Raw genomic sequence first — 24,358 nt, 5'->3', positions numbered from 1 at the left:
ATCTAGCCAGCTTTCTATCCACCTTATAGTCCATTCATCCAGCCCATACTTCTTTAACTTGCTGGTAAGAATACTGTGGGAGACCGTGTCAAAAGCTTTGCTAAAGTCAAGGAACAACATGTCCACTGCTTTCCCTTCATCCACAGAGCCAGTTATCTCGTCATAGAAGGCAATTAGATTAGTCAGGCATGACTTGCCCTTGGTGAATCCAGGCTGACTGTTCCTGATCACTTTCCTCTCCTCTAAGTGCTTCAGAATTGATTCCTTGAGGACCCGCTCCATGATTTTTCCAGGGACTGAGGTGAGGCTGACTGGCCTGTAGTTCCCAGGATCCTCCTTCTTCCCTTTTGGGGGAAGAGGTCTCCATGTGGTCTCTTTCCCTGTTCTTTGTTTAAAACGCTTGGTGGTGGCAGCATACGGTTCAAGGAAAAGGCAAAGTTTGTACCTTGGGGAAGTTTTTAACCTAAGCTGGTAAGAATAAGCTTAGGGGGTCTTTCATGCAGGTCCCCACATCTGTGCCCTAGAGTTCAGGCTGGGGAAAGAACCTTGACAGGCTCGCATAAGATTATCCAGATTGTCTAAGTTTTTTATTATTGTACTAGAAACTCCATATCTTAACTCTCTTGCTGTATTTTGTTACTTCTGTTTTCAACAGAAACCAGGAAGTGCGGCAGCACACAGAAGAAGATACAAAACTGAAATTTACACACCTCAAATCAGTTTCCAGTTTGTTTCCTGTTTAGGCAGAAATGCAAGTCACTTCCTAACTTAAAATCAGAACCACTTACCTCACCCATCCCCAATTCTAAACAATATGTTCAGTTGGTGACGTCATTACATAACTATTCTTTAGTGTTGAAAGTTTTCATTCAGAAAAATGTTTCTTTCTGAGGGAAGTGCATGGGATATTAATGGGATATCAAGCTTTTCAACTCTGATTCACTGGTTTGAATTTAAGCTGGTTGGTAGTTACCACCATGGTTCTTTATCAGCTTATGTGTAATCAGTTAGCGGTGTCCAGTTTCAAGTGGACAAATACTAAGCAGAGTAGTCAAGCAATGAATGAGTGTGTAGTGAATGAAAAGAGTGCTATCTTCACACTACAGAACAGAGGCTTATTGGCAGAGCCATGTCTTGCACTACTACTACCCATGTTGTACCTGGTCTGTGGATACACAAAGGACTTCGGTCCCCAGAACTGTCATCCCATCACTTCCATTGCCAAAAAAGAATTTCCTTAATATATTTCCAAGGAAAACAAATGTTTCCATCTAACTCTTTGGAGTGCTTAATACTTCTCTACTTTGTTCTGGTATAACAGTAAAAGAATACATCTAGGTCAGTTTCCATTGTCAAATGTATTTTCTTTTTACAAATTGGCTATTCTACCATTGTTGCTAACTTTGGGGACTGAAATAAAACCACCAGGAGGAAAGAAAACACAGCAAAGCATTAAGCATTAGAAGATAAATCACTCCCTTCAGTGATGCTCCTTGCTAAAAAAATTGCATATAAAGCTTTTCTAGATTTCACATTTGACTATGTTCATTTTTAGGGTGGTTTGCTAGAAATGCTGCCATTTTTTCCTTTGGAGTAAAGTTAGTGTTGATGAAATGTTTTAGCCCAACAGCCCTGGAGAATGAAGTGCTCCATTTATCTACAGCAGAAATATGGCACATGCAGTAAAAAGTGCAAGATTGTGTATCTGTCAGCCAAAAGGCCCCGATTTACACATGGAAAACACCACCTTTCAGGGTGAAAAGGTGGGTCAGTCTCCAAGCCAATTCAAGCATTTGCCTCTCATATGAGGCTATTAATAAGGGTGGGCAATTGGTGCCAATTTTATGATGATTTTTGTGCTGTGAATTTTTCCACTAGGAAAAGTGCAGAGGCCCCTAGCATTTCACATAAGGCATCTGTGTCACCCACAGGCCTTCAGTGAATATTCTTCAAATGGTACTGTTTTTTTGCTCATAACAAACTGGCTGAACTCAAACCCATAACCCAAAAATGAGAGGCGCCGTGGCCCCAGTCCAGCAAAGGATTTAAGCTTGTGCATAATTTAATGCACATGAGTCGTCACACTGACTTCAATCATACTGTTCACGTGCATGAAGTTAGGCACACGTTTGAGTGGTTTGCTGGATTGGGACCCATGCCCATTACCAGCCTCCTGAGCTATCACATTCCTTTGATTTTTTCTTTTCAAACTAATCCATTTCTGGTAAAAACTATAATATTACTGCACTGACAGTCTACGTATGCTATAAAAGAAGATGATGTATTATTAGTAGTGCCATTCTTATAAAGTATTAAAAAACACCAAAAATCAACTCACCAGCATAATCCTCTTAGCATCAAGAAGAAGGAAAAAAATATGTAATTGCGGAAGAAAGAATTAAAAAAAACTAAATAATCCTAAGAACAGTTTATAAATGCCAAAGCAAAGCAGTCAGAAAAGGACTTATAATAAAACATGCATGTTTCACTCTTTCAAAAATGGGATAAAACAGCTTTGCTGGTAGCTGGCCCTTTAAAGCTGGAAGAAACAACCAGCTACAGCTATTCTGGAAGCTCTCTCCCCTTCAAGGGAGAGGGGCAGATGAAGGGTGACCAGATGTCCTGATAAAATCGGGACTGTCCCGATATTGAGCAGTTTGTCCTGTATCCTGACCGAAGTACGGTTGGGACGCCATTTGTCCCGATATTTTGTTTGGGGCGTGTCTTACCCCCCCCGCCCCCTTAGGCGGCAGTGACAGGCAGGGGGCATGCCTTTTTAATTGTTACACTCACCCTGCACATCCGGGTCTTCGGCAGCAGGTCCTTCAGTTGCTGACAGACTTTGGCAGAGGGTACTTCCTTCTTCGGCAGCAAGATTTATTTCCCGCTGCCGAACGTGCCAGGTGAGTGTAACAATTGAAAAGGCGCTCCCCCTGTGGTGGTCCTGATATTTTGTATTTAGCATCTGGTCACCCTAGCCAGAAGGCTCCTCTCACATTGTTTTCCCAGCTTGGCAAGAAAGGTCTTTGGGATAATCCAAGGACCGTCTCCCCCAGAGTAGAATCAGAATGAGGAAAGAGAAGGCTTGGGGCCACTCACCAGGACTGGTCTATTGCACTATCAAGAAAGGAATAAAGAGAGCAACAGTCTACCCCACCCAACCAGACAAACTTAAGGAAGAAGCAGCTTGGGCCAACCTGGCTTGCTGCTTCCTTGGACACTGAGGGATTGGCAGATAGGAAGATAACCTTGGACCCACTCTACCACCAAAGAGTAACTTTAGAACTTACTCCCCCAACCCCACTCAAGGTGGAGAAGGAGATAAGTAGACCCTCCCCACCTCTGGCAAGATGCTGTTGTGGAAGAACACACACAGGTACTGGCTAATGGAAATACTGAGTCATTCTAACATCATGCATTATTTACTTTGAACAAGTACTTCTTGAAAGATTAAGTAAACAAGATTGCAAGACAACTCTTTGTGGCATTCTTTTAATTGTATTAAATTACAGTCCTAAAATAATTTAATAATAAATTATAATAATTGTTAGCCAATACATATATGGTAGGCTTAGTGTTAATATAAGTATTGGGAAGTTATGTCAACTGAATGTATTATACTCTCCCTACAATTCTGTCCACCCACGTCAGGTATCCCATAAGACGATGCACTAGTTGAAGTAAGCTTTGGCTTAAGGAAATAGGAAAACGGTCTGGGTTGGGACATATGAGTATTTTACCATATTAACAGGTAGGGAGTTATTCTCACAACTGAAATATCCCAAAGGAAAAGGACAAGACATATGAATATTCTACCCTAGCATAAACCTAAGAGGTTCCTTCATGCCCCTTGATACCTGGAGTGCATGCGTTCAGAACAATGAGATAAGGGGTACATCATGTTACTGAAAAAACAAGGTAGAGGGCAGATTGGTTAAATCTAGTTTCAGATGATGTGCACAGTACCTTTTACTTGTCAACGGGTAGGGGATAAAAAGATGGCTTTAGAAGTGTAAATTTGGGAAGCACACCTTCTGTGTAAAGTGAAGGTAACAATACTACATGAGGTGGCTTCCCAGAACCTGGTATCATATTGAAAGTTTTTTCCTGTTCTTTATTATTATTGGCTTATATCAATAAAACTGAGTGATATTAGTTAATTTGCCTCTTGAATATATTTCATAATGAACCAAAGTGTGATCAAACAATTGACTATACAATTTATCAACAGACATAGTATATGAGCTGGATACTCACCCAGAGAAATCTGTAGTGAGAATACCATAATTAAATATGTAAATTCGGCTAATGTGACACAATGTGAGGTATCCCATGGCTACCACAAAGGAGTACCTAAACAGAACATACAAACAAACAGAACAGTTACCCACCGAAGCAGAGTCAAGACTTTACATTCAGTTCATACAGGCAAAACAAAAAACGAGGGTAAATTTATACGTCAGGATGATAATCAAAATTGAGACACTCAAAATTACTAGTCACTTTGGAAAATTATGTCCTAGAATTCAAGTATATGAAGCCAGACAACATTTAACATTCTGCTGAGATTATCCATTCTCCTTTCTGTTTTGTGTACACACACACAGACCAGAAATACTTGAGACTCTCATATTGCAAATCTGTGGGAACCAGGGAGAGAGAGAATATAATTATGCTTTAAGAGTACACAGTAGCTGTACATTGTTTTCAGTGACATTTGGAAGACAATTTATTTTGGCTTTACATGCTCAAATAGGCTGTTATGCAAAGCTTTGCACATAGGAAGTATTCTTTAACTAGGGTTTGAAAAGTCCACTCTCTGGTTTGTGTCCTGAGTGAATGTAAAATTAGGTTAGGCAGGATGGCTAGTGGCACCCCGTATTCTGACATTCTAATGGTTTAAGGCAGTGATACTCAAACCTCAGTGGTTCAGGAGCCAGACTGGCAATCAGCAGTATCCAAAAGAGTCACAGTAGCATGAATTCATTGTTTCATTAAACATGAATAGTACTACAGTAAAACAGTATGAGAGGGGAAATATTTCACACTACTGTGGCTCTTTTGGGTACTGCTGATTCCTAATTTGGCTTCCGAACCACAGAGGTCTGCCATATCTATAATTCTTACAGCAAATAAGTTAGTAACTTAGTGCAAGTTCATAACTTATTGGTTAATAACATAGTAAAAGCATCCTGATTGGTTAACAATTAAATCACACTGTGTTTTGGTATCATGTGCTGCAAAGATATGCAGGAGACACATTAAAGAGATCATGGGCCACATGGGAATGCGGCTCATGGGCCGCAATCCGAGTATCACTGGTTTAAGGAGTGCAGTGTTGCAGATCCTTGGTGCAGCACAAGGAGGGGTGATACTCAAATCCTGTTACTTCCTGTACCTCTCCTCATTATCCCCGTCCATAACAGAACAGGAAAGAGGCTGCTGGCAGAGGTAGGTTGCCAATGAGAGCCTGGAGACAGAGAAGAGCAGGAAGGAGACCAACAGAACCAAGATTCAGCAGAGCAAAAGGGAGCAGCAGAGCACCAGGAGGCTGAAACACCAAACTGAGAAGAGAACAGCAGGTGATCCTAAGAGCCGACCTAGAACTAAGGTCTTCAGGGTCCAACACCACATCAGCAAAACCAGCCAACTGGAGACCAGGACCACAGAGCCCAAGGGGGCAGGCAGGAACCTAATGATTGGGAAATCACGGCCTTCACACCCAAACAGCAGTGGCACAAACTGTCCAGCAGAAGACCAGGCAGGCAGACTGGCAAGTGTGAGGCTGTAGCCACCAGGCCCAAGTCAGGACAAACCAGAATGGGGAACAGAACAGAAGATGATATGGCAAAAGAACTGGCAAGCTGCGGGGGGGCAGGCCTTTGTCCATTTAAGGGAGGTGCATTTAGGCTCACCAGTGACTAATTACTTACCACCCAGGTGATGGGTTTCAGGTGAGGGATTAGGTGAGAGCCTGCAGGCTCACCTGGTTCTCAGATAAAAGGTCAGCAAGTAGCTTCATTAGGGAGAGCGACCTGCATGTACCAGGACGGCTCCTGTAGGAGACCCACTGTTAGGATGAAAGTCCTGGAAGGCGATTCTCCACACCAGCTAGTTGTAAAACCTGGCTGGAGACACCTGTTGTATGAGCAGGGCAAGAAACCTTATGTGGAAGAGGCTTTAGGAGGAGCCACGCAGCAGGACCTTATTTATCGGTTTTGAGTATTGATTTTAAAAAATAAACCTATCCCTGGGTTTGACCCACTACAGCCCTCCTGGCTCAAACCAGTAGAGGAAGACAGAACACCAGCTGTGTCGGGGGTAGGCAGCCTATGCAGAGACTGGACTAATGGGGAATAGGAAGGGTGCAGATTAGATTCATTCATGTATTCATACTTTCGTTATTTCCCTTAGTCTCCTTTTTACCTCACTCCATGAGAAATCTCTTGCCTGAGAAAATATACTTTTTTATATTCCTATTATTAATATTCTTGTACATTGCTGAAGGAATGGGGCAAGGCTTGGGGACCCAATGTATTAAAACTGTATGAATAGGCTCAGTCTTTAAACCAGCCGCTGTTGGCTACATTTTTCAAGCCCGTTTTAATCCATAACATTTATCATTTAAGTTACTTTTCATGTTGCTTCAATTAATTTGAACATGCTATGTTTGAGCTACAAAACTATTGCTAAGAGTGGGGAATGGCTCTGTTCCAACTTCCCCAGCCCTGCTAAGATTTTCAGCATGTTCCATCACAATTTCAAACCAATGCAGTTCAAAGTATGACTCACTACTGCACTCCAATAGCCAACAACATTATGTAAACTGCCTTCATTTGTGCTGCAACATATGCTATTTTTTCCATCATGAATAATTGGCTAAACAGTAAGAGTGAGAGGAAAATCCTTTAACTTGAATGTATGCCAATTTCTTCTCATTCTCCTATGCAGGCATGAATAAATATTGGATTTCTAGCTGTAGATTTGGTTTCTACAACTTGGTCCACTGATCCAGAACAATAGATTGCTCCCTTCTTTCCCCAAGACACAGGCACCAGTACTGATCAAGAAAGAAACAAAGCGTATTTTAGCACCTTTTCTCTCTGGTCTCTTTTCACACAGGCAGTGTAGTGCTAGTTATCAACTACATCAGGATTTCTGGGTTCTAGTTCTGGCTCTGCCTTCTGACTGTGCTAGGTAAACCCTCAGAGAGCCCCTACCAAATTATAAGCAAGCACAGGGATTCTGTCTTCAGGTACAACTGCAGTGACCACGGGCATATGTCTAAGCCAATGAAGGTGAGTTCTAAAACTTGCACAAAGAGAGTAGACAAGAGGATATATATTACAAACCAACACTAGACCTAATGGGAGCATTAATCCAATAGTCTAAGCAATGCCCAAGTCAACCCAAAACAAAAAGGTGGAATAACTCTCAGGCTGCCAGCTGACCTGTTCCTCTGGATTACTTACATAAACCAGTTTTCCAGGTAACACTACTACCTCCATATCTTCAACTAAGAGCTCAAAAGAACAGCAGGTGAAAAGCAATTCCACATGCAGAGAAAGAAGGGATGAACACTAACAAAGAACTATCACTTGAAGAACTCTGAGACAATACATTATCTGTGATTATGTTTTGCAAAATATTGCAAAGAGAACTACTCTACTGCCCTGTAAATCTCTTCTACTGATGCTTCCTATCTTCGTACAAGAATCAGCTATGGTTTCAACACAGTTTGCCAATTCTGATCAAGGTACCATCTGCCCAATAAGGTTCAGTGAGACACTAAATATACACCTGGCTAAGGTAGTTTCAGAAACTCTAGGTACCTTTCTTTTTGACCCTAGCATAAGGAATAAATAAAATCTGACAGTCTATAACTTTTACTTTTGGGCTGGTGATGGTTCAATGCTCTCTTGTCATCAAGGCAATGGCATTTCCTGTATTTGCAGTTCTGGGAAGCTCTGTGTTCAGTACCAAAATACTGACTTGTTTCACAAAACACAGATTTTGAACTGCCTGTGATCTTATTCTGACTGCCTAACTAACTCAGGGGTAAATGGGAAACGCATAAAGGCCAAACAGCAAGAGGGAAAAATTAAAAACAGGTTTTTTTAAAACCCATCCTCCAGGACACAATACTGAAGAGAGTGTGGCCTGACAATCTCCAACAACAACTTAAAGACAAGAGGTCTCCATGTAAATTGCTGAAGCTGCAGGACGCTAAACTGGGCAAAGTACAAAACGCCCTCCCTCTCTTTGGTAGGCAGATGTGATACACTAACTAAAAATTCACAAAATTTAGACAATACAGTGGATACTCTAGTTAAATCCATAAAACTGCTGCAACTGAGTAGAGGTGGTGAGAACAGAGAGATAAGATACCAAAATGAACTTCAGTGTTGCTGCCAGCCTCTGGATGGAACAGGGTAATTGAATTCTTGTCCCCATGTAACTTTACCTGTGGATGTTGGGAATACTCGCAATGTTCATGATGCCATAGCTCATCATCACCAGTACAAAAATATGGATTGAGTACCTTGAAAACAAAAAGATAAACATTTAGATAGTCTAAAAGTAAGACTGCAGGGCTGATGGGAAAAAAAAATCCCTTTTCTGCCATGTAAGCTAACTAAATTTGAAATACAGCCAGTAAACATGGAACCACCCCACAATGCAGTTTTTACAGAGTGACTAGAACAGTGCTTCGAATAAGAATCCTGTCAACCAGTTTGGGTCTAAAATGTTCTTTTTTAAAAATAATCAAATTGAATACTCAACAATGGATGCATCTCCTCTAATGAAGATATATGTTTATGTCTTCTTAGGCGATGGTGCCTCTTTGATGCCTGCAGTAAACTTGCCATAGATAAATACAACATACATCTACAAGAGAGAAGGTGGGGGAGGGAATATCTTTTATTGGACCAGCATCTGTTGGTGAGAGAGACAAGCTTTTGAGCTACATAGAGCTCTTCTTCAGCTTGTCTCTCTCACCAACGGAAGTTGGACCAATAGCAGATATTACCTCACCCACCTTGTCTCTCTAATGTCGTGGGACCGACAGGGCTACAACAACACTGCAAATATACATCTGCAAGTCATTACAGTTTGTTCTGGGGCTTTGGGGCGGTTAGGTGGTGGTTGTTTTGCAGGACTGCAACACACAAGTTGTCTCAGGACTGAACACAAATGATCTAGGAAAACTGACATGAAATAAAACATAATTGCTAGCATAATTTGTTTATCTGAAAGTTAAATACTCACCATCCAAAACAGAAAACAGCAAAGTATATTCCAAAGAGAGTGGCAAATGCATGACGAACAACGGAACTGACATTGCTGGGGCTCAAATAAATTCGAAACCAAAAAGCAGCCAACAAGGCAAACAGCTGACAGGCTACAAAATTGACCTAAAACAAAAACAAACAAAAAAAGAAATTTGGAATGTTACTTGGCCATAGGCTTCATTGTTGGAGATCACAACAGCTTCCTCTTGTGACTCTGGAAAAAGCTATATAGAATTTCTCACCTATGATAAGAAACCAGGGTAGATCCAGGAGGAAAAAGAATAAAGGAGTTGACCTTGTTTCATGGGCAAAGCTCCCAGTAAAGTCCCTTTGAAATGGGAGCTTTGCTTGACTACGGCCAAAAGGATCAAACCCTATGGGCCAGAGCGTGGGTCATTTAACAGTCCCATCCAGGAGTAACAGCAGCCCCTGCATGGCTGTTTTTTTATCCTTCCACACAGATGGGCAGGGGTGGAAGTGGGTAGAATCTTGGTTCTTCCCACCACTCACCATAATGCACCAACCTTCTTGAGGCCTCTCCTCCCGGTGCATGCCCAAGCAGCAGTGGCTGGAAACAATAAGGCCCATAATAAGGAGTTCTGCTAATTAAAACAGAAATTAGCCACGGTAATGGGAACTGCCAACCTCAAGAGTGAGGCTTGTGAGTGCAGGAGACAGAGCCATCAAGTGGAATTCACTCTCAGAATAGCCACAAGCCTCCGTGCATTCAAAGCAAAACACAAAACTTGCTTCTTCCACTGCCCTTCCCCTCAGTTGCCCCCCAAAAACCCCACAGAGTTAAAACAAATAAAGCTCTTTTGTTCTTTCTAATAAATGCGTAAGGTGCTCAGATACCTCAGTGATGGACAGGATATGGAAACCTAGACAGATAACATTAGATTTACTTTATTTTGCTGCACTCGTTTTCTTGAACATTCACCTCAGGCTCTTTGGCAACGTACTAAGCTGTGAATCTAGACCAAGTCAGCATATCACATTGGGAAATCCTTTGAACTAAGGCTGCCTAAGCGCTGCTGGGTCTGACTTATTTTCCACATGAAAGTCACATATTAAATAAACAGTTCAGGGATGTCGTCTCTTATGGTATGTCTACACTGCAAAGTACGCCCAGGGTTAGTAGAACTCAAGTTAGTAGACCCTGGGTTTGTTAACCTAGGGCTTGAGCATCTACACTCATTTGTAACTTCAGGTTAGGAATTGTTGAACCCTGAGACCCAACGTGGGGCTCCAATATCTACACCTCATTATGCATGCCCAACTCCAATCACCCATATCCCTGCCTTCCTAGCATCTCCCAAAATGTGGCCACTCTAGTCCTTTCTTTGTGGTACAGTGTGGGGAAACTTGACTGTCCAGAGAACAAAGAAAGTTGGCCTGTGTGGTTGTGAAATAATTTTGACAAACTCCCAGACTCTGAGTCCAATAGGGCTGCATCTACGTTGCAAATTCCTGGCTCGACTCAGGCTCAGACCCTCCACCCCCTGGGGTGCCAGGATCCTGCTCCAAGCCCTGGGCTAGCACTATTTGTGTGTATACAGAAGGGGGGTTAGTCTTGAGCCTCAGTTTGAACCCTGGGCTTACACTGCAGTACAGACATATCTTTAAGGTCTTTGGCATGGCAGAGCACATTCATATTTAGCATGGTCCTGTTGCAGTGAAAGCTGTCTGTAAATATTTTTTGGTTCAGTTATTAAACAAAACTATTTATTTCAGTATTGATAAAATGGAAGTTGCTGCCGGTCTAAAGTTCAAAACATGTAGGATTTCAGCCTCAAGCTCTTTGGAGCAGAGCCCGTCTCTTCTTGTGTCTTTTGCAACCTCATAATATAGTCAACACTTAAACAATAAAAGGCATGATATGATTACGACTCAGGAGTAAATAGAGGAGCCTTCTCCCACCATGACAATACTTTAAGCCTGTCTGAATAAGGGAATTACTCCTCCCATCTGTATCAAGCATTAAAAGCAGATGTAAAGAGCATCTCAGAGAAAGCCATTTGCAGTGCACAACAAATTATTGGTCTTACAAACCCAGGAACTATTGTACAAATTCTTGAGCACAGGCTGCTGTCACATTATGTATTAACAGACTGTTTAAATTTAGAGCACCAACCTCACATAGTCAGGGTTAGCACAGTACGGGGGTCCAATGAGATCTAGAAGCAGAGGAGGACATCTATTCCACAAGTCTGCAAAGTGGCAGTATAGCCACTCCATGGCCACTGCTACAGCCCAAAGGCTCAGGTTGTGCTCAATGTATGTGGGACCACGTGGGTATGCCTACTTGGCAATGTACTTGCCCTCAAAGCCTGCCCCAATCCCTCTCGTTTGGGGCTGTACATAGGTAAGCTTTGATGGAGCTAAGCTGCATGGCAGGCTGGAATGCTGAGCCACTATGCAGGCTCCTCAAAGCCCACCCCACCTACCCACAATGGACAGAGAGGGAGAGAACGTGGACTTTGACCTGCGTATCTGTTTAAAAGACAAAACAACAACACTCCGTTTTGTGGGAGCAGTAGTCATGGAAAACTCACCAGCAAAGGCAACAACAAAAAACATAGTATTTACTTTTCCCCCACTCACTATTTCATTGACCATTCGATCCAAGATCTTGGTTGTGCCTTAGACCTTCAGAGTCACAATTCCCTCCCTGTGCTGCTTTTGGGGCAGTACAGCTACATGTTGCTCCTTACACTGGGATAAAAGTAAAAGCAAACTCCAGCCCTAACTTTCATTCTACTTTCAATGCTTAAAGGCAATTTCTTTATAAGAAGCTCCAGTGCCATAGATCTAATTTACATGGAGAGTGATAATCTTGGAACTGTAATTTTCACTTAACCCTCTTGCCCTGAATTAAACTAACAGTAGCCTCCAGCACCATGGTTACAACATGCCATTAATGCAGGAAATCTAATTTAGAAAGCTAACAATTTAGAAGTAATTTACAGTATCTGAAAAGGAAGGTTAGAGTGAGGGAATCAAAGAAGAACAAATTGAAATAGCAGCGCCTCTGAAAGTCATTTTGAAAGTAAATGACTAAGTACTACTCTAAAGGGAATGAGAAAGCAGTATAAATTGGCATGGTTTTCAAGATCAAACACTTTGTTTTCTAACTGTTTCACAGAAGCAGAAGGATGTGGTTTACAATGCTAAGAAACTGCCTCTTCACTGACTGAGGGCACACTCACCCCTACCCTGGTCATCTCCTCCTTCTTCTCATCGGCTATGACCCAAACGCTAATGCGCATTCAACATCCTTTCCTCCACATCCTTATCCAACTGATAAAGATACTCCAGCAAGACTATGCTGTATTTTTGTATATTTGTTTCATTTTGTTTAGTGCTAATGGGCATAATTATCTAAAATCTGTTCCTTACAGGTTTTCTATCAACCAAGAAACCAGTGTGCATAAATTACGCTTGAACCATTTTCTTCTTCTGCATCTTGGGCAATATGTAATGTGATGCCTTAAATATATCCATGGTTTTTCACCCCCTAACTATACCATGATAAGACATAACACTAAGCATTGTTTGCAATTTTATTAGAGAAAACACCCATGCAATTTAATACAGTAGAACCTCAGAATCACGAATGCCTCTGGAATGGAGGTTGTTTGTAACTCTGAAATGTTTGTAACTCTGAACAAAACATTATGCTTGTTCTTTCAAAAGTTTACAACTGAACATTGACTTATTACACCTTTGAAACTCTACTATACAAAGGAAAAATGCTGCTTTATCCCTCCGCTCCCTTTTTAGTAGTTTACTTTTAACACAGTACTGTACTATATTTGCTTCTCCCCTACCTCACAGCTGCCTGATTGCGTACTTCCAGTTCCAAATGAGGTGTGTAGTTTACTGGTCAGTTCATAACTCTGGTGTTTGAAACTCTGATGTTCTACTGTACCTACATGAGTATGCACAACATGGTGTGGTATAAAGGTTTTATTCACATTGCAGGATCAGGGCCTTAGTTACCATAAGACTGATTTTCAGAGGTCCTGAATGCTCACAGCTCCCACTGACTGCCAGCGGAGTTGCAGGTGCTCAACACTTCTATAAATCACTACCCATAAGTTCAGCTGTGCAAGGCTCAAAAAAATCTAAACATTTATCCACAAGTCTTTTCTAAACTTAAAATTGTCACAGATTTAAAGTCTTTTTTCACAGGATCTTCCAGGGCTTGATGCAAATGCTGGCCTCATTGGAAAGCTGGGAATCCTTTTCCCAGTGGTATAAAGTTCCCATTTCTAACCATGTAGTGTGATTTAAACCTGCAGCTTTTTATTGTCGAGAAAAATTGGTTTTCATGACAGACCAAATCTTGTCCATTCTCTGCATCAGGGAAACTAATTCTGAGGGAGGGGAGAATTCTACATCTCAGGAGAAGAGGAAAAGAAACAGTCAACAGTGCATAATAAATTATCACATGCATATCATATGTTGTGTGTGTGTGTGTGTGAGTGAGAGAGAGAGACATACATACATACAGAGAGAGTGGGGTTATAACACAATAAGCATACTGCAGTTTATTATGCAGATTCCTTTGGGACCTTTTGCTTACCATACATATTTGAGGTAGTTAAGTAAGGTTGCTATGAAGAACAAACATTTCCCCTAATTTTCAAAACTGAGCACACGTCTATGCTTTAAAGTAACTTTATATGATACAATTTGTGTGCACTCAATGCTGGATCACAAAGAAGGAAAGTTCATTCCTTCTCCCTGACCCCAAAATCCCTGGCTGTGAGAATTGCCACATTGGCAGAAGAGCATAAAACCACCCTCCTTTTGATTCATACCATTTCTGTTGTTGGTGTTGCTAACAGCACAGTGGAAATAATGAATTAGGGGATTCTGAATGTTGACTTAGGAAAATAATTATTCACTTATCTTAAAAATGATCCCTTCTGTTTCAAGCCTACAATTATTTGTATATTACATAACCCATCTTTTAACTGCTCATGCCCATTCAATGTTGCCTTCAGATCTTTTCATTTCAAACTTCTTCAGCCTTGACAACATGAAAGAAATGCATTGGCTTTCTACAAAGCCGATTTCTACTGAATAAGATACAATAAATGAGCCATCAGAGCACACAGTACGCCGCCAAGGCCAGCCTTGGAAAGATACCACCATCCCCTCAGTTTTCATTATTCAACTTGTCTCTTGGTCCATCAGTCAGCTGGTGAAGGCAGCAATATAATGCAGCAGCAAGGCACTCTGCCACTGAAGAAAGAGAGAAGTTGGGGCAACTCCAACCATGCAGTTAATAAAGGAATGGTACTGGATGGACTGCTACTGAGAGCTCCTCAACCAGAGAACAGCAGCTGCAAAGTTAAGCCTTAAGTCTGGGGAACCAGGTAGCTGACATAAGAACGGCCATTCTAGGTCAGATCAAAGGTCCATCTAGCTCAGTATCCTGTCTTCCGACAGTGGCCAATGCCAGGTGCCTCAGAGGGAATGAACAGAACAGGTAATCATCAAGTGATCCATCCCCTTTCACCCATTCCCAGCTTCTGGCAAACAGAGGCTAGGGACACCATCCCTGCCCATCCTAGTTAATAGCCACTGATGGACCTATCCTCCATGAATTTACCTAGTTCTTTTTTGAACCCTGTTATAGTCTTGGTCTTCTCAACATCCTCTGACAAGGAGTTCCATAGGTTGACTGTGCATTGTGTGAAAAAATACTTCCTTTTGTTTGTTTTAAACCTGCTGCCTATTAATTTCATTTGGTGACCCCTAATTTTTGTGCTATGAGAAGGAATAAATAACACTTCCTTATTTACTTTCTCTTTGACAGACCAATGGAATCCTCACTGCATAGTGTTGTCGGTAGCTACCGGTGTGGGGCTCTGCTCTTGTTTGATGATGATAACAGTTGCCTGCGTGCGTGTTCCCTCTGTGTGCTGCCGCAGCTCTGCGCAGATAGCTAACACAGCAGACCCCGAGAGAACCTCCCAAAACCACAGACTCTAGTAAGGTACGAAGGAACCTGAGCCAGGTTTATTGTCAAACGAAGCACAGTAATAGTTCCCTATAGACTCTACAGGGCATACTACGAATTTGTGCTCCCTGGCAATGGACACAGCTCAGTCAGTGGCGGGACACTCCACTGCCCCCTAGGCTGGACAACGCTATGTGCTCCCAGACCTATTTCTATACAGTTGCAGGACAGATTACTCATCATAGTTCAAACGAATCTACCCACCATGTTGTCCTTTTGACCCTGTCTTTAAGATGCACCTGCCTGTTGCTTGTTATGTCTGTGGAGTGTTCTGATGCCGTCTTGGCGCAAGTTCCTCTCATTAGCACTTATGTGCGTGTGCACGTGCTTCTAACAACCTTTTCTTGCCAACTTCTGTGAGTGGGACCTGCCTCTGGCTCCCAGCCCAGCTTTGCTTAACACTGCCTGGAAGTACTTTGGTTCAGGCTTCAGGCCTCAGACTGGGCCTCTGATACAAGAATTTATGTTTCAGGGCCTCCTCTTACTACACATAGCATGGATGGTGAAGAAAGGAATTAAATTTCATGTTTTTTTTCTATATTCATTCTATTTTTCCTCATGAACAATTACTTATTGCGTTTGTCATAGGGCCCTGAAATCCAAACTGCATCTGAAAACCTCCTAACCAAATCAAACCAAGCGACCAACAGTCCACTGTCTGGACTCTGTGAATGACATTATCTAAACATACTCCTATTGATTATATGATTCTCCTGTACTTACAATACTGTAGGTAGGTCATCATTACCAAAAAGAGGTCACCTTTAAAGGGCCCAGTCATCCCCACTTTATTTTTAATAAGAGGAGACAGTGATCTGGCAGATGTGGCTGATCGGCAAAAGGGGGAGAAGTGATCACTTCCAGGCATCAGCCCCCGACCCCCAGGTTTCAGAGCCCCTACGTGGGCATGTCTGAGAACAGAGAGGGCATATGACGCAAGAGGGCCACTCTCCACCTTATCATTCCCAGACACTCCGTAAGATAAAGCTGACCCCTTTTGCGCTACCCTGTATGTGTTTCCCTTACATTCAACACCCACAGCAGGACGCTTTTAGGGACAGAAGTCAATGGGCAGGGAGCCAAAAGGAGGGTCCAAGACAGCAATGTGCAGAGACCCTGGCCTCAGACAGGTGTCCCAAGATCTCTACAGACCTCAGGACATTGGAGGATGTAGTAAACGGAACCTGCTGCCTCTCCCACCAAGAAACAAACCCAGCTCGCCCAATGGAATGATGAAATTGAAACAAAGCTAGAGGGAATCCAAAGTTTCCTGTTCCCTGCACAGTTTTTTCCAAAGTAGTGGACAAACTGGCCCCATGACCAGAATAGTTAGTGATTCATCACATTCCTACAACAGGAGGAAAGCGACAGAAAGGTATGACAGCTCCACAGAGAAGTAAATAGTGTTTTGTCCTCTCTCTTGAAAACTATCGTCGAAACCACAGAAAAACCTATAAAGAAGAAGAGGGAAAATACTTTCCCTTGCTCGGAAATTCTTGGAACATTTAGAGTCAGGACACAGAAGATTTAGAGCTGGTAATTCCCTGGCTTCACCCTTATGATAAATCACTAAAAATATTCCTGGTCACTGCTTCACCCAGGTTGTATTGGATTACTCACCTCTCGCTTTAAAAAAAAAAAAAAAAGAGAGTTTCTTTCCATTGATCCTGCAATAATCCTAGCATATGCAAATCTCCCACAAGTCTGACCACAAAATACCTTGCTTTTCCTTTATTATTCTTTCCCCTTATACTTGCTCAAAAACTGACCTCACTTGCCAAAATGTAGGAGAATGGACTAGATCGACAATAATTCTCTCCAAACTCAAAATGGCAGCACATAGAGGCACGTCTGGATAGAATCTGAACTTCAGTGATCTCTGGCTGCCAAAACAGTCCCAGCTAAACAGTGGCAATTAACTTTCAGGCTGGAGTCTGCTCTGAACTGGCCCAAGATTACAGGAATGCAAAAGTGGCAGTAAGTCACTTTTACTTCTTGCCCTAAGGTCCTGTGCTGAGCAGTATTCAGCCAGACCTGAAGATCAGGCTCTAAATCTGTTTTACTTACTAAGCAGGTACAGCACGGTCAGCAGCAGAGCTGCCAGTATGCTTTCATCCTCAGGACAAGCAGGTAATCAAAGCTTCAAGACATGTTAATATTGGCCCTGCCTACAAGGGAGCTATTTAGTCCCAGGTACTATGTTGATACCTGTCAACTGGAACCAGCACTGTATCTAGCAAGTAATTTCTCATAAGCCACCAAACAGATGTTCTCAGCACTCAGGAAAGCATTAAGGATCAGTGATGGTGAATAAGACTAAAGGTTGCAGGGATTCATTCTTAACTCAAACGCCAGGCAGCATTGTTTGGTTAACATTTTAATAAGGGGCCCCCATAGAAATTTCCCCATTAGTCAGAGATGTGTATTTCTGCAGAGGAAAAGAAAGAGATTTGGAAGTGTAATCATTTGTTTTCTCCATAAGACTTATTATATACATAACCAAGGGTGCCACTTGGCAAACAAATATAATTAAGTGCACTTTGCTGAAAATGTTTATACTTTGATTCTGAAAATTAAACAGAATATTTTGATAGCATCGAACAACAGCCAAATTGTGATGTTTGAAATTGGATGTGTGTGCATGTGTCTGTGGAGTTACTATTGGGGGTGAGAGTTGGGAATATACCCAAAAGGAATTTCTTAAGTATACCTGACACTTCCTGGAATCTGGGCCATTCCAAAGGCAACATTTTTGCTCTTCTGAAGCATTTTTATGAGCTCAAAGGACAAATTCTCTCCGGCAGGGATGATTTAACTCTATCCAGAGAGAGGGTGAACTCCACCCAAAGCAGGGAAATCACCATATCTGCCCCTGCTACTGGGAGGGGAAATTTTAGGGCTGTGTGCACTAACAGGAGCTGTACAACTTATCTCCACGCACATATCTCAAGAATATTGAACTGTGATACTGTTTTCACGAGTAAATTCTGCTGATTTCCTACTTACAGGGTAAATAATCTTTGTTGTTTACACTCTAAAGTTGAAACAGATGTTCTTTCTGGATTACCTTTAAGAAGCCATTAAAGGAATAATCACTAGTAGGACATGTGATATAGCTGTGGAATAGATTAAATCTGTAGTCCTTGGAAATTTAGAAAGGAAAATAATTAAATGAAAAGTAGTCTTGAAAAATCTAACCTGTAACTTAATTCTAGGTTAGAAATCATGCAAGCCTGTATGATTACCTTTAACGGCTGATTGACCCACGGCTCTATTTTGCTCTCAACAACTCTTATACTGAACTGTAACTATTCTGTATACTGCACAGATGTTTAAATAGTGCTCAGTTATGAGCAATGATGTTCTGCCACAACCCAGTTCTCTCAATGGATAATACCAGTAACTTCCTATGATAGATACAAAGGAATTCCGAGATAGCCAGGAGTACTTAGAAAACTTCAGTAATTCAGGGGTTTTCTAATCACGACACCTTAAGAGATTAGCTATGAAGCACATTAGTAGCCCAGACTGTAATAATGCCAATGTTTTATACTGATAATAGAAACTTTCATCTTGAAAAGTGCTTTACAAATAAAATAAAGTAACAACAATAATAAAAAAATAATATTAATTCCACGCGTCTCTGAAATGCTGCCACCTCTTGTGGCAGATGTTTAAGAGCAATACTACAAGCCAATCCACAACACAGGATAGAAACTGAACAATACTTGAAGGAATAACATAAGTGACATATAATTATCCAAACTGGAACTGTGCCAGGAAAACAGGACTAACACCCTTACTTTTGCAAAAAGTGCTATAGGATTGTTATTTACCCTCCTCCCCCAAGTGATTGGGACATTGATTTCACAAATCACCTGAAACATGGCATCTCCTGCCTTCCTAACCAGGGTGCTGGAACACTGGTCCAATGCTGAATCAGAGGGAAGTGTACTACCTTCACTGGCTTTTCTCTGTCGGTCTCCTTTTAAAGTACTGATGACCAGACTTACCCTGCTTAAATGACGATGTGTAAATTGAAGTGAAATGGTTTTGGAATTGTGAAAAGGAAAAGAAAAGTGACAACTCAAGAGGATGTATTTACTTAGAAACGGCTCAAAGACTGCACCAGTGGCAGTCCTTGTTTTTCCAGAAAAGGAGAAGCTTTAATTTTACCCTCTTGGTAGTCACTTCCCCACCTTGCTAACTTAAAATTCATAAGCACCCACGCCTAGCAACCCAAACCAACAAAACACTTGTTATACAATATTTCATTTTACAACATAGTTTAGCGAGGTCATGAAAGCCCTTTCATCACTAGAAATGCATCTGAGTTGCATGAATGGAATTACAATGCCTGCTGAGATAGCCTTTCCCTGAATAACTTGAAGTACCAAATTTGAGTTTTAACCAAATTGTCCATGTTGCATTACAGAAATCCAAATCTGAGCCAAAGATTTAGAAGAATATTATAGTAACCAACATACGTCTGAGAATTAGCATTTTTATCTACATACTAGCTTACCAGTAGAGCCCAACCCATGCCTCCTGATTAACAAAGATTAAAATACTACTACCAGGAAGCAATCAAAAGAAACATTGGGAGGTTTACTTTGTGGTATATACCCTGTAAATAATTCCTTTAGGTAAAAGGGCACAGAGCTTGGGTGGTGTGACAGGGCCTCCCAGCTATGTGGATCCTTGGGATTCAGAAGCAAGAGACAGCTGCACTGCCAGCAGCCAATGTGTAGTGCTCTGTTGCCCCTCATCCCCTCCCCGCACCGCCAAGGCAGCCTGGAACCCCCTCTTACTGCTCAGTAGCAATGCAGAGGAGATTTGTTCCAAGCTCTAACTTCTAACTGGTGGAAATCTAGGGGCTCTGCAAGAGATAGTAATGCGAAGAGCAGTCAACCCTGCCTTGCCCCATCCTCAGCCTTCTCCAAAATCCCACAGAGCCCCAGAGAATCCTGTGTGCTGGACAAACAGTGCCACCTTGTTCTTTTCCATGTTGTCAGAGGCAGACTTAGGCAGCAGCTGACGCTCTGACCCTTAGGGCTTGATTACACTGGCAAGTTTCTGCACAGTAAGGCAGCTTTTTGCGCTCAAACTGCAGATGTCTACACACTGCCATGCCACTTTGTGCGCAGAAACTCCTCAGTTGCAGTACTGCAAAAAAACCCACCTTGACGAGAGTCGTAAGGCTATTCGCACAGAGGCTCCAATGCTCTATTGCCAGTGTAGACACTTGATTGCTTTCTGCGCTGTAATTGGCCTCCAGAGCTGTCCCATAATGCCTCAAGTGACCACTCTGCTCATTGTTTTGAACTCCACTGCCCTAGAGACATGCACCCCTCCCCTTTCAAAGCACCGTTTCCGACAGCCACTGAGTGCTGTTTAGAGAGATTGCTGTGCAGAGAGCCCAGGGAGGGAGGTGGGGGCTGATGTCATGGTTTCCCCCTTCCCCTGCCTCAGTTGCTTCCTGACACTGTCTGAACTTAGAAAACAGCATGTGGACACACACTGTCCCCCAAAACACACTGTCTCCCCCACATACACACTCCTGTCACACACTCTCCCCCCACCCACTTCAGTTGAAAAGCAACTGGCAATCTAGTAAGATACCCATGGAACAATGGGATTGGGAAACCTGCATCATGTGACGCTGTGCCTGCCCCATGAGGCATTGCAAACTGATCCCAAAGCACCCTGCCTCCAGTTGCACAGTGGGATAGCTACCACAATGCACTGCCGTTTCTGTCATTGCAAGAGCTGCTAATGTGGATGCGCTCCAGGGTCACAAGGAGCACAGTGTGGACACGCAACAGTGGTTTAATTGCAGCGTTTTAATAAAAGTGGTATAACTTGTGGCACAGAAACTTGCCAGTGTAGACATACCCTTAAGATTACACAGGTCCTGGCTTGTTATAAAATTAAACAGATTTACCTGTCCATTTCCTATAAGTGAATACCTGGCTGGTAAATACAGTGCCTGAGTGGTCTCTTCACACCTTATAAGGCCTCCAACAAAGCAAAGGGCTTTTATCTTCATAGGAATCCTCAAAAGTGTTTACTTAATCCTGTTCCTCCATTACCACTGCCACAGGAGCCATAGCAACCAGGCAGCATTCAGTCCTGGTCTACACTACACAGATCCAGATTCAACCCAATTATGTCAGTGTACACACTAGAGTCTTGTCCCGTTGATGTAAGTGCCGTAATGCACTGACATCATAACTCTACCTCTATGAGAGGCACAGGGCATATGTCAGTGTACTTAGGGCAATGCAGTGTCTGTGTAGACACTGTATTACTTACAGGGGCTGTTGGCTGTCTTGTCAATTTCACAGCTCCATGCTAGAAATTGACAAGGAAGCCAGGTAGCTAGAGCCCAGCTGCCCCCAGGCTCCCCACTTCAAGCTGGGCTGCTGCCTGGAGGCTCCCCACTAAGGGAGGCAAGAAGCCAGTGGGCAGCTGACCCACAGTTCCAGCTGGGAGTAGGGAGGCAAAAGCTGAAGAGACAAGGCAGCTGGGCTCCCAGCAGGGAGTGCTGGCTCTCAGCTCCCCCCCGCCTCTCTTCAGTCAGTGGAAGCGCTCGTGGTGAGGACGCACACCACCAACAGAAGAAGGGTAGTGTGGACATCAGCCATTGCAGTAATTAACGCAGTGGCTGTACTTAGGGCTGTAGTGTAGTCATGCCCTCAGTAATGAAAGGGAAACAGGCAGCCAAGCACTAGCTAGATATCTTGGACAGGTTTTGTCAGGTAAGGGCTTGACACAAGACAAACAGACTGAAGCTTCTTTAACTCCGAGAACCTAGAACTCTTGCCAGCCACACAAGTCCTTGGGAGGATTTTTATCTAAATACAGCCTCCAGAGGATTACCCTCTATGGTTTTTATTTTCTCAAGATTCTTTTATAAACCGTTATAAGTAACAATGCACTAACGTGGGTAGTGCAAAAGAGATCTGCAATGTTTGTTCAGTATTAAGGGTTTATTTCGGACAGCAAGTTGGAGTTCGGCAAGTCAAATATTTCCTTGTAATATCTGATTATGCCACTCAGTCAAGAATACAGCATACACTTCGATTTTCTTTCAGAAGTGAACAAACAACATGCATTTGCCCCTCCCAGTTGGGGCCCATTCCTTTAGTTATGACTCAAATTAAATTCCCCAGGCACCAATGGGAGATACAGGTAAGGACTGCACAATCTTCCAAGTAATATTAGACCCCAGTTCAGAAATGTGCCTAATTTTAAGCATATGTATAGTCTTATTGATTTCGATGAGATTATTCACATGCTTAAAAAGTTTAACCATAAAGTATATTCCTCAGCTGGGGCCAAAGTTGGTAAGTCTAAAGTTTTGTCTCCCATTTTCCTGTATTGCATCTGTTTTCAAAGTCAATGTAATTCTATTTGAATTTTTCTTCCTATAACAAATACTTTAATGTTCTTTAAAAAAAACCCAAAAAAACAACCACCACCGACCATCAATACCCAACACAACAACACTCATTATCCTCCCTGCAACAGCCAACATGTGCACACAGCAGAGAGATCAGTAGAAAAAGCAGCATATTCAAGAGGTTGCTCTAAATCAGAGGTGGGCAAACTATGGCCCGAAGGCCGCATTCAGCCTGCCAGCCATTTTAATCTGGCCCTTGAGCTCCTGCTGGGGAGCAGGGTCAGGGGCTGCTCCGCATGGCTCCTGGAAGCAGCGGCATGTCCCCCTTCTGGCTCTTATGCGGAGGCGCGGCCAGGGGGCTCCGCATGCTGCCCCTGCCCCAAGTGCTGCCCCTGCAGCTCCCATTGGCTGGGAGCTGCGGCCAATGGGAGCTGCAGGGGTGGCGCCTGTGAACAGGGCAGCGCGCAGCAGAGCTGCCTAGCCACGCCTCCATGTAGGAGCCAGAGGGGAGACATGCTGCTGCTTCCAGGAGTCGCTTGAGGTAAGCACTGCCTGGAGCCTGCACCCCTAATCCACCCCCCCTGAACCCCAAACCCCTACCCCAGCCCCTGATCCCCCTCCCACACTCCAAATCCCTCAGTCCCAGCCCAGAGCACCGTCCTACTCCCCAAACCCCTCATCCCCAGCCCCACCCCAGAGCCCACACCCTTAGCCAGAGCCCTCAGCACCCCGGTCCCAGCCCGGGGCCCCCTCCCGCACCCTGAACTCCTCATTTCTGGCCCCACCCTGGAGCCTGCATGCCCAGCCAGAGCCCTCAGCCCCCTCCTGCACCCCAACCCCAATTTTGTGAGTATTCATGGCCTGACATACAATTTCCATACCGAGATGTGGCCCTCGGGCCAAAAAGTTTGCCCACCCCTGCTCTAAACTGTGTAAATGACCTAAAATGATGAAGCTGTTGTCACTGTGTAAAATGTAAGCACACCATTCTGGAAAGAAAGTTATTTGATGAAAAATAAATCTCTGAGATGTGGTAAGGCTAGTAAATATGGATTTGTGAATCTAACTTTGGCTGTTGTTGTTTTCAAACCTTGGTCACAGTACATCAATCAGAAAAATGATGGCTTTTAATTACTTAAAACATCAAGGAGAACGTTGCAAGAGTTAGCTGCTTAGAACACATTTTAAAGGGCTCAAGAGGGCTACACTCAAGGAAGGTTATAACACACTGCATGTGTGTGAGCATTAACAGAAGCAAGGGAAGGAGCCACATTCTGCAGCATATTGCTTCAACTAAAGTGTGAGAGCAAAGATTTTCAGAAGTGACTGGTGATTTGGGGTGTCTCAATTTGGGGTACTCAAACTGAGATACCTTAAAGGGGCCTGATTTTTCAGAGGCTGGTACTTTGCGCTTTCTAAAAATCAGGCCCATTTAAGGTATCTAAAAGGGCACCCAAAAATTGAGGAACCAAAATCACTAGTCACTTCTGAAAATCTTATCCAAGACAGCTTTGTCATGTGTTTTAAAATGTTCTGATCTGGTGGGTGTAGTCTACATGATCAACTTCCTGCATCTGCAATGAGAAGGCTTTGGTAAACCTCTAGCCTTCCTGTTCTCTCCACCGT

At 42.9% G+C, this 24,358-nt stretch overlaps 1 protein-coding gene across 4 annotated transcripts in view; it reads right to left on the bottom strand.

The window, feature by feature from the left end:
* Positions 1-24,358, bottom strand: part of MBOAT1 (membrane bound O-acyltransferase domain containing 1) — an 80,439-nt gene that overhangs the window by 38,278 nt on the left and 17,803 nt on the right. For 2 of the 4 annotated variants that reach the window (XM_007054894.4, XM_027817267.3), the window contains exons 2-4: positions 9,271-9,416; positions 8,465-8,542; positions 4,258-4,353 (exon numbers count right to left, since the gene is read on the bottom strand). In XM_007054894.4, coding sequence (XP_007054956.1) covers positions 4,258-4,353; positions 8,465-8,542; positions 9,271-9,416 — 320 coding nt within the window. Of the gene's footprint in view, positions 1-2,338; positions 2,351-4,257; positions 4,354-8,464; positions 8,543-9,270; positions 9,417-24,358 lie in introns of all 4 variants that reach the window. The other 2 variants (XM_043540058.1, XM_037893062.2) reach the window with 2 other exon arrangements.

Source organism: Chelonia mydas, chromosome 2 (genome assembly GCF_015237465.2).
Source record: "Chelonia mydas isolate rCheMyd1 chromosome 2, rCheMyd1.pri.v2, whole genome shotgun sequence".
Classification (NCBI taxonomy): Eukaryota; Metazoa; Chordata; order Testudines; family Cheloniidae; genus Chelonia; species Chelonia mydas.
The sequence above is the reverse complement of the archived record's forward strand: the minus strand, read 5'-3'. Positions and strand labels throughout refer to the sequence as shown.